The 10,759-nt window shown below is 38.6% G+C and overlaps 1 protein-coding gene across 3 annotated transcripts in view; it reads left to right on the top strand.

Annotated features, from left to right (window-relative positions):
• The first annotated feature begins 1,719 nt into the window (after positions 1-1,719).
• Positions 1,720-10,759, top strand: part of cluha (clustered mitochondria (cluA/CLU1) homolog a) — a 24,939-nt gene continuing 15,899 nt past the window's right edge. For 2 of the 3 annotated variants that reach the window (XM_024277882.2, XM_024277881.2), the window contains exons 1-4: positions 1,720-2,081; positions 8,483-8,676; positions 8,773-8,944; positions 9,581-9,724. In XM_024277882.2, the coding sequence (XP_024133650.1) occupies positions 1,964-2,081; positions 8,483-8,676; positions 8,773-8,944; positions 9,581-9,724 (628 nt within the window). In that variant the 5' untranslated portion in view covers positions 1,720-1,963. Of the gene's footprint in view, positions 2,082-2,839; positions 2,932-8,482; positions 8,677-8,772; positions 8,945-9,580; positions 9,725-10,759 lie in introns of those variants that run through there. The other variant, XM_024277883.2, reaches the window with a different exon arrangement.

The raw sequence follows: 10,759 nt of genomic DNA, 5'->3' as shown, positions 1-10,759 counted from the left end.
CATTGAAGACATGTACATGTAGTGTAGGACGTGTACTAACTGAATACTTATTTAGACTAAATTGGAACATTTCACGTTTATAATATATAGATAGTATATATAAAAAGTAAAATTCAAGCATACTGTCTCACTTTTAGTAATTTAAGTACACTTTTAGTACACTTAAATAGACTATTTTCAAAAGCATTGTTCTCAGCCTGGGTTTAAACTCTGTCAGAGTTAAACTTGTCAAACATCAACAGGAAGACTGTTCCAGATTTTGGCTGCATTAGACTGGAATGCTGCTTTATCCTGTTAAGTCCGGATTGTGAGTGGGCTTGTCCTTGAGCTCCTCGTAGTCTGAAGTGGTTCTTATTGGACCAGAGATGTACTTTGATATTATGCAATCCAGAGAGGTGTACACGGGCAGAGCTGGTTTAAAGTGTATTTTCTGAGTGACAGAAACCATTGCAAAAACCTGTAGACAGGACTGACACTGTCATAATTCCTCCACAAAAAACACATAGATATATCAAACTGATTACAGAAATTAAAAAAAAAAAATGTATGTGAATTTTTGAATAAAATAACAGTGGCAATATTTTATAATAAAAAATAGAGATGATTATTAACTCAAGTCAATTAGAGCTTGATTTATTGCTTTAAAAAGTGCGGAAAGAATATCCCACCCCTATTGAGTTATTTCATTTAATATTTTTGAATAGTTGTCATAATCCAGTTCTGATCAGATAAAGTGTAGATTTTTTTTGTCAACTAACAAATAAAATGCTTACTGATTATCTTCATAAAATATACTATCATGATTTCAGTAAACAATAACATGAATGACACGTCATGTTAAAGATTAATTCAGTAATCATTGCTACACATAGCAGATCGTACAATATAATTTGAACTTTATCTGTGTATGGACTCTGCAGTGAGTAAGAATGACTGAAGTGCTAAACTGAGTCATCTGCATCATTTTGATAGGATAGAGTATTGCTGTGTATCAAAAAACTCAAAAGTCTACACAGATTTACTAAAAGAGGATTCAGTTATGTAAATGTATGTCTCTGTTGAAGGAAATTTGATTGGGTCTCGTCTCCATTTGAATTTGCTGGTTTTAGTTTTGTGTTCTCTCACTGGAAGTCACAAGAAAATATTAACCTTTGATAAATAACTGTAACTAAAAGACATGGAAAGTGGCTTGACATTTATTAAACAACCAGAGCGATGGCTCCTCAGATTTTCTGGTTTTGTTTCTGTAACAAATCTCACCTCACAATGAGAAGGCGCTGGTTTGACTTTGAGTTGTGTGTGTGCTCTCCCCGTACATGCGTGACTGCGGTTTCCTCTCACAGTCCAAAAACATGCTTCATACTCTGAAGTAACTAGGTGTGAATATGTGGAAATGATTATGTGACAGACTGGTGGCCTGTCTAGGTGTACCCCACCTTCACCCAACAGTAGGTAGGACAGGCTCCAGCAACTCCATGACCCCAAAAGGAACAAAGTGGATTAAGAAAATTGATAGAAATCCTTCTTTTAAATATAAACATCAAATCTTTCAATTATTTCTGTTAATTTAACTTTTTCAAATTGCATTCCACATTTTTAATCGTGGCAGTGATTAAAATTGATCTAATAATAAAAGTTCAAGGGCAAACTTTGCTCCATTTGTGTGCTTTTGATTAAAAAATAGGTTTACTAAAAATGATTTGTCCCGCGTGGCTCTCCGTAGTCTCACGCTCAGGGGGGAGGAGAGGCGCAAAGGCAAAGAGGTCAAGAGGAGGGGAGCACGAACCACGTGTGCTCCTTGCCATGTACAGCGCTGTCCTTCCTCCGTGCACTTGTTTGTGTCAGCCTGCACCCCTCCTCGCACATCGCGTTATCCGAAGAATTTGTTTTTAACTGCTGCGATTATCACACACCGAAGCAGAGCTGCGGGGGGAAATTTCTGTCGCCACACTGACTGCCGACCATGGTGAGCAAGACAGATGACATCCCGGCGTCAGTGCCTGACTGTAATCCGGTTGATCTTGCGGATAAAGCCGGGGATGGAGCCCAGGACGGCGAGACGCAGCTGAAGGATCCCTGCGGTGAGACTGAGCTGCGCATACATGCACGTTACGCGGTGCTGCGGCAGCATCTGTGTGGGGAATATTACAAGTACCGGTAACGCTTGAGAGTCCTCAAGTCAAACCCAAGGTGGTGGTGGTGGTTAACCCCTACTTTCCTCCCAAATAACCTACTGGACAGTTAATTTGTAAGACCGAGCCACTAGTTTGTCTGCTGGTTGGAGCGACTACTCCAACCTTCACTAGTGCAGGGGTTCGTGTGGACCCGACTCTCCGCCAGCTTGACCCAAACAAGCTAGCAGCAATGCTACAGCTAGCTCCTTCATTCAGTGCAAAGCTAGCCGGCTAACGCTCACAGCGTCGCGCTTTTAAAGCTAATTTCTCCCCAAACCGCAGCGAAGTGAGTTAAAAAATACATTATTTTTCTTCATGAGGCAGAACTGGTCATCAAAGCGCATGTCAGTTAAAGACGCCGCTCACCCCGACACACGTGTTCGGTAACGGCATGTCAGGAACCGACTGAAGGTCACCTTCAGTGGAGCCTCCCACTGCGCTCTCTTACACGGGGGAGCTTCAAACGCCGCTGTGTGTTTTCTTAAGAGTATATGTCAAACAACCTTTGTGAACAATTATCTACGTGGTTAATAGGTTCTCAATAAGGAATCGTGACCGGGTTGTGACTATGTTACGCACATACGTGAGTGAAAACACTCACCTGCTCTCTTCCCTCCCCCCCTGCGGAGGATGACTATTTCGGTCACTCCTGCTTTGACCGGGAAGCGGAAGTCGGTAGCAGTAACGAAGTCATGGTGGTGTGTGCTCGGTGACAGGGAAGGTTACCCTAAAAATACATGCGCTTTCATGTAAACTGGTGAGTAAGACGCGTGGGGAAAGATGCCGTGAAGGTCGCACGGAAACGGCAGAGAGTGGGGAGAAAAGTGACGTGAAGGGAGGGCTTGAAGGGGTTTGTGCGCGTGGTTTGCTCTGGGGTCACGGTGGGTCTGCAAACTGATAGGACAACAACTTTGGGGGCTTCATGTTAACTTTGAGATTAACAGAGTTCATTTATAAAGTCTTTAAATCTGTCTTAAATGGTAGACGTGCAAGCAATACATTTTAGAATAGTTTTATTAAAGGAAAGTTTTACTTTATTTAGTTCTAGTTTGACATATGGGAAGAGGGGCATATTTGGTATAAATTCCAGTATTTCTGTGAATGGGAATTCAACTTTATTATTGAAAAGTTAAAAAAACATAGTGCACTTGAAGTTTATTTTATTAAGTTATTAATTTTTGAGTTTTTATTTCAAAACTATTTTTCTCTCTCATTTTAGTGCCAATTGCACCAATGGGTTGATGTCCCTCAGTGAAAAGCACAAATTTAGAGAAATGCTGGTGGATGTAGAATAATTGGAAATATGACTTGAAAACATACAGGAATTACACAAAACCTGCAAATTTTCCAACATCACATGAATGTAGAATAAATTTAGACACCTAAACAAAGGTCAATTTATTTGTTATTTATCAGAATACACTAGAATTACATGGGGGAAAATTATTTAAGGATTATCAATATAATATTCAGTTTGACAAGCCAGATTAAATAGCTTAATGTGCCACACATGGCCCACAGGCTGTGGTTTGCTCACCCCCACTATAGATATTGTTCTTATAGTGTAGTAAGTATAATAACTGAGTACTTCTTTAGACTAAATTGAAACAGTTAAGAGTATATTGATAGTATATAAAAAGTAAAGTTTAAGTATATAGCCTGACTTTTAGTATAGACTAGTTAAATTCACTGTTTTTAGCTAAGGGAAACTTTTAATTTAACTTGCAGAAAAGGATAAGTGTATTTCGCTGGACTTTCTGTTTCTTTTTTGTTTTTGAAGAAGAAGACGCTTGAAGAATTAATTAGTAAGGTTTAACCGGTCATCACTGTTTGTAGTCATGGGGTGGTGACAAAATTGACCGAGCCATCTGTTGGTTAAAATAGTAACAGGACCAACTCGCAGCGGGTGTCCGAGCACACGTGTTTACACCAGGGTCACTCTCAATGGTTTTAAGAAGCTTATTGCTTCTGTGAGGTGAACGTTGGCCTTGATAATCTACGTCACTGACACATTGGCACAGTAGCTTAAAACTACTGCAATAATAAGCCGTTGGAGTTTGTGTTGGTTTGTTTTCATGAAGATGGATTCAAAATGAGAATTCCGTCTCCGTCTTTTATGCTGGACAGAGACGGTCCAGCATGCAGGATTAGAGAAAGGCCTTGTGTTGTTGCTTTCAGGGCTGTCAGTCTGGTTAAGGTTGCCATAGCAGTAGCCATGGTCCCGATGTCAAGGGTTTTTGAGTGGGTAGACAGCTGGATGTAAAACATTATTGTGTGCTCTGAAATGAAGAGTGTGTGTCTGAGTATAGAAAAGCTCTTTCCTTGAATTCCTTTTGGACTCCTGGCTTGTTTCAGAGGACAGAGACATCGTCTACAGTTGTTTTTTGTCTGATTTGTTTTATTGATTCATTCCTTTGACCTCGTGAGAGGAATCCAAATGTAGGAGAGTGCAATACTTGAAATCTGCTCAGTGTTTTCTCCCAATCCATTACAGCCTAAGTGTAAAATACACCTAAAGCTGTTTTTACATGGGTTTTATATAGATAAGGAGACATTTTGAAATTGCACCCTTTAACCACTTATTAAACTTTTTAACCCATAGGAACCCAAACCCATTTTTTCCTTAAAGGATAATTATGTGGGATATTCTACAGACCTTTAGACATCTCTGATGTTATGTTACCCTGATGTCACCATTCTAATATATAAAGAACATTAAGATTAAAACGACATTTCTTAGAATTTCTTTATTTAAATTGTTGGGAGGTGGAAAAAAAAATTCCATTTGAAAACTATTATAGTTGTTAAATAGAAAATACGCTGGGCGGGCCCAAGCTCCCTGCTCCGCTCCATTCTGATGAATCTGCTCGTAGACAAGTAGATCCATGAACGTCTTTGTTTTCCTCGTCTAAGATAGAACCTGACTCAGAACTTTACGGCTGGATCGCTCTAATATTTCTCATCCATTTTTGTTGCACCACTAATGTTAGGTTGGGACAGTAAGGTAGAAAAAGAATGTTTAAATTGAGAATTCTCTGTTGTGAATGATGGGAACGGGGGTGGGGTTGCTCTGATAATGCTCTCAGCGGTTCTCTTATTTCTTATTAATTGTGGCCACTCTGCTAGAATATGAGTTGTTATTTTTTAGTTAAGCTAAAAGTGATATAATCAATAGATTTAAAGATGGATCAAAAGATAGAGTGAGAGTTTAAATGTTGTTGGTTGAGTCAAAAATCCAATCAAAATGTCAGTTCAACTCACTGACAGGAAAGTAATTTATGATGCACAGTTCAAACCTCAAATAATTGCAGAGGCACATGATGTCAAACATGAAGTTTTTCCTGTTTTAAATTGTATATAGTTTTGTTTTCATTTTTCAGTTGGTGTAGAAATAAAATTTGTGCTTGGTAGTAGACATGGATGGACAATATATTGGTGCCAGTTTTGGTATCAGCCGAAATTTGCATAATTTGAGTTTATCTGTAAAAAATCCCCATTATTCTGTTTTCAGATGCATTTTATTCTTGATTGGGATACATGTTCATATTAGATCCCTGGTAATGGTTTACAGTTGTGTCTAATGCTCAGAGTAAATTGTGTCAATGTTTTCATTGATGTTTTATGGTAATACTTGTTCCTATGAGATCCCTTGTTGTATGTTAAAACAGTCAAGTACTAAGTTTTCACAATACATCCCAAATTTAGTTTAGTCAAATCAATTCAATTTTATTTATATAGCCCAAAATCACAAAGAAAAATGGCCTCATTGGACTTCATGACGGTAATTTTGCAGATAATTAGACATAAAATCCGAAAAAAAATGAATGATTGTCGCAATATAAGTATCGAAATAGACTGCTTAAATTGCAATAAATGGGTACTTTAAATGTTTACACATGTAGAAACAATCTTATTGCAGCCCTTTTTGCATTTGACCAATCGGACGGACCACTTTTATGTTAGATGCTCGCCTATGTAGACGTGGGTCATTTGGAGAATAAATTAAGTTTAATTTAAATTTAGAATTATTTTGATGGTAAAATCCTCAAAATTTTCCAACCTTCTTAATATTCTTCTTATGTTATGCCTGCATGTCTAGAATCTTTTTTTGGTGGAATAATCATCAAAATCTCTTTGAAGAACAACTTGGACTCGAGGAGACCAAGTTGTTCTTCAAAATCTCTTTTAAGAACAACTTGGTCTCCTTGAGTGTGCCAAACCAGAAGTTCAGCATCTTCTGCTCGTCCATCCATGACATTCAGATTCAGACTCAGAGCATTGAGGAACAAACAAGAAATGAAACATTCATGCTGAAATCAAATACCACCACACTGGCAAACTGGACACCAGCCCCTCTCTTCTTTCTAGCGTCATTAACTCATGTGAACTCTCTGAAGCTCTTGTGTTTGTTATTCAGAGCGTGGCCTGCTCCACCTCTCCAGCGTGTTTGTTCCCACCCGGAGCCCGCCGTCCAGCCACAGAGCCCCTCCGCTGCCCCCCCTGCTTTCAGTAACCCTGATGCTGCGCTAGACCCAGCAAGGACGCATTCATCTTGCAGCGGTTGTGTCTCAGAGAACGCAGGCTGTGCTTTTCTCCCTATGAATGTAGACTTTTTTTGTAACTGTCTTTTTTCACTCGCTGAAATTATAATCCATCTTGTAACTAAAGACGGTATTTAGACTTGGCAGTGACATGAGCTTTATAAAACAGCTGCTGGACGGCCCTCAGCTGACTTTCAGGTTTTGTATTTGTAACAAACAATTCCCTCCTGTGAATACTAACCCAAAATTCCTAGGCCTTCTGGGTAAATTTCCTCCAGTGTTGGCCTGAGCAGTTTTTCTGTTGTCCAGTTGCCTTTTATGTAGCTGTTTTTTATATTCTAGACAGGTTTAAAGTATATGGAGCAATAGCGCTGGGTGATATGGGAAAAAAAACTGTAAATCACAATACAAATTATTTTCTATCACTATAACGATATATGTCGTGATATAGTTATTCTCAAAAAATGGACAAAAGTTACTTTTCTCTTACTTTATTTTTTTTCAATTAACATGTAACTGAGTCGTGACAAATGAGAAACATTTTTTAAAGTGCAAAACAGTTGAATAAAAATAAAAAAAAAAAAGCGAACACTTTTCTGTCACCCATATATCATCATATCGCCCAGCACCATGTTGTAGTATCCTGTAAGTAGCTAGAAATAGATATAAGCAGGCTACATTTATCTAGAACCAACAGTTTTTCATCTTGTTTTATTGATGAGAAGAGGATCTACTTTGTAGTGTTGAAACTTAAAGGGTCACAACTAGGGCTGCCACAAACTATTATTTTAATTGTTGACTAATCACCGATTATTTTTTCTTTTAGTCGACTAATCAGGTTATGCTTAAACTGATTGTAAAACATTCATCTTAACCATCATTAGCTTTAAACTCTTAAGTGCTTAAGCTAACTAAAATACCGACGATTAGGAGGATAGTTTATTAAACCTTTAATGAATCGTACAGCTTTTTTCTTTCATTTGTTTCTGGCATTAAAATGACTCAAATATAACAAAAATGCAATTTTGTGTTGCTGAGTTCTCACATCTGTATCCAACTTAACTACACCATAGTTTTGAGAGAGAGAAAAAAAAAATAATCGACAATTAAATTAGTTGTCGACTATTTTAATAATCGACATAGTCGTGACTAATCTACAACAGTGAACACCAGATTTTAAAGGTTTGAAGTGTGTAGTTTTCTGAAGCTTTAAGTCACAGTACTATAGCTAAACTTCAGGTTTAAACTGCTTACAACATTATAAACCTCGTTTACACTGAGCGGTCCAGTCTGGTATTTTGACCGTTTCCAGCGTTAAATGGACACATTAAACAGTACTGACCCGTACCTCTTGGGGACCATCATTTATTGTAGGTCTGTAGAAAAATGGAACGTAACTGATGGGCTGGAGTCGCTGTATCCACCTGTTGATCTGCCGAAAGTGATGACGACATTCGAAAGCACCAATATAGCGCGAAGCTATCGTTTCTGTTTTCCTCTAAACGGCGGTATTCTGTTAAACACGATGTACAAAAAGTATAGCAAGAAAAAGACCAGCAGCTGGATGACCTCCTTTGTTGCTGCTTTTCTAGTCATCACACTTTAATGACGCAATGACAGGCTGATATGAAAGAGACCAAAAAACTGATACTGGACTTTATTAGGCTGATACGTGAAAATTCATAAGAAATCCATCAGTGCCACAAAAATGTTTGCATAGTTTAAAATCTGTAAAAGGTTCCACTTTTTGGCATTTCTTATTCACAGAGCACAGTGCAGAAACAGCAATGGTGAACGGCGATGGAGCTCACGACCATGCGGAGGAGGCAGAACCGAAGCAGGATGGGAACGGCGAGGCAGACGCCGGCGACGATTCCAACGAACAGGAAGTTATCGTGATCCAGGACACCGGCTTCACAGTTAAGATTCAAGCACCTGGAACCGAGCCATTTGACCTGCAGGTGAGGAAAACCTTTGACAAGAGCTAATCCACTGTCATTTTCCTGAACATCAATAAGTCTCCTTCCATGCTCATCTTGATCTGTCTGGTTTATCAGGTGTCTCCCCAAGAAATGGTGCAGGAAATCCATCAGGTTTTGATGGATCGGGAGGACACGTGCCACCGGACCTGCTTCTCTCTGCAGCTGGATGGAAACGTCCTGGACAACTTTGCGGAGCTGAAGTCCATCGAAGGCCTGCAGGAGGGCTCCCTGCTCAAAGTGGTTGAAGGTCTGCTTCAAAACTATGCAACATCACTTTTACTCTTAAAAAAAATTATTCATATTTGAGTATTATAGTTAAAAAATGTTGGCTGTGCTGCCAGACATTGTATTTCCTGAGTGTGCAGGAGTGCATTAAGATGAAGCTCAGTCACACATTAATAGAAGGGAATTGGGTTCAAAAGCTGCATCCATTTTGTCTGAACCGCAGGAATTTGGCCGGTTTTGTTTTGCAAGCCGTGCATGTGCAGGATCGAGTGCATGTTGCACAACAGGACAAAGGATCGTATGAAGAGCGTGTCCTTTAAATCTGCGTGTATCTGTGCAAAACGAAGCCACGTCCACCATGAGAGTGTCTGATTTCAGGCGAACAATCGGGTAGATGCAGGATCCTGTTTCTCAGGCAAATCTAGGAAGAAGCTCTCAGGATATTTTGGAGCGCTTTGCTCTGGGGTTAACGTTGAATCAATCAAAGAAGTCTCTTCAAGAAAAAATTATGTCTAAAACAGTTTAAAATACATTTGAGTTGGTGGATTATCCTTTTAACTGAAGATATTTCAAGTAAAATGTTAATTTTTCAATCTAAACCTATTTGTTTTACTTTATTTGCTTTAACTCTGCTTTCATAAATTTGTTGGTCCACCAGAGCCTTACACAGTGCGTGAAGCTCGGATCCATGTGCGCCACATCAGAGACCTGCTGAAAAGCTTGGACCCCTCAGACGCCTACAATGGCGTGGACTGCAACTCCCTGTCTTTCCTGAGCTTCTTCACTGATGGAGACCTAGGAGGTAAGAGCTCAAGGCCCAAAATGATGAAAAAAAACAAGCTACGCAGTTATATATTCACACATGTGATGACTTACGGTTTCTTGTCCATGTTTGGACTGAAAAACACACATTTTTCTTTTTAAACTATCAGCCAAAATCCCCAAATATAGTTTACATATTTATAATAGTCAGGTAAGAATGCTCCTTATTGATGTGTCCCAAATATTCTAACTTAGAATTCCTCTGAGTTACATAATAATCAGAACTACACCAAGCTAAAAATGAGCTTTTTAGGTGCAAAAGGTGACCGAAAACAAACAGTATTTTGCATTTATTTAATAATTCTTTACTCTGCACTCTCACTCACATATGCATTTGCGGCAGGATCACACAAAGAAAGGAGAATGTCCACTTTTGTCAATATTTGTTTATTTTGTTGTCATTGAGAGCTTTTATTTTAATCGATTTTGCATATACAACTGGAGCTCATTGTTCTTGTGTCATCTCTGGGGTTAATCTCTATGCAGCTCTAATGGGGTGTAGCAGTAGATGAACACAGTAAATGAGATCTTGGTGATTCTAGTCTTCCCTGTGATTGAATTGCAGACTGTTGCTTCCTTCCAAACATTGCTCGGTTGGATTCCACAGACTTTTCTTTGATTTTATTTCTGTGAAAAGAAGAAATTAAAATGGGAGATGAGCTAAATTTAAGTTTGTGTAAAAGATTAAACTAGATTAAACTAGAGCTGTTTTTCCTCATAATATTGGTGCAGAGAAGGTGTAATTGTTGTAAATCTTGCAGACTCGACTTTGCTACTTGAAAAATTGGCACTTGATCTGATCAGAACTGGATTACAGAACTATGACAAAACTGTAAAATGAGCTAAGTAGGGATTCGATTATATAAATGTGCTTATTCCCATTCCTTTTTAAGCAATCAAACTCTACTTGACTTTACCCAATTACTATATTTAAATAGACAAATGTGACAAAGTGTATCTTTGTTTTTTATTTTCTAATCAATGAATTTCAGTATGTCTGTAATGAGTTTGAAAG

The sequence above is a fragment of the Oryzias melastigma genome, linkage group LG13 (genome assembly GCF_002922805.2).
Source record: "Oryzias melastigma strain HK-1 linkage group LG13, ASM292280v2, whole genome shotgun sequence".
NCBI classification, from domain to species: Eukaryota; Metazoa; Chordata; class Actinopteri; order Beloniformes; family Adrianichthyidae; genus Oryzias; species Oryzias melastigma.
Note: the sequence above shows the minus strand (reverse complement) of the source record. Positions and strands in the feature narration are given on the sequence as shown.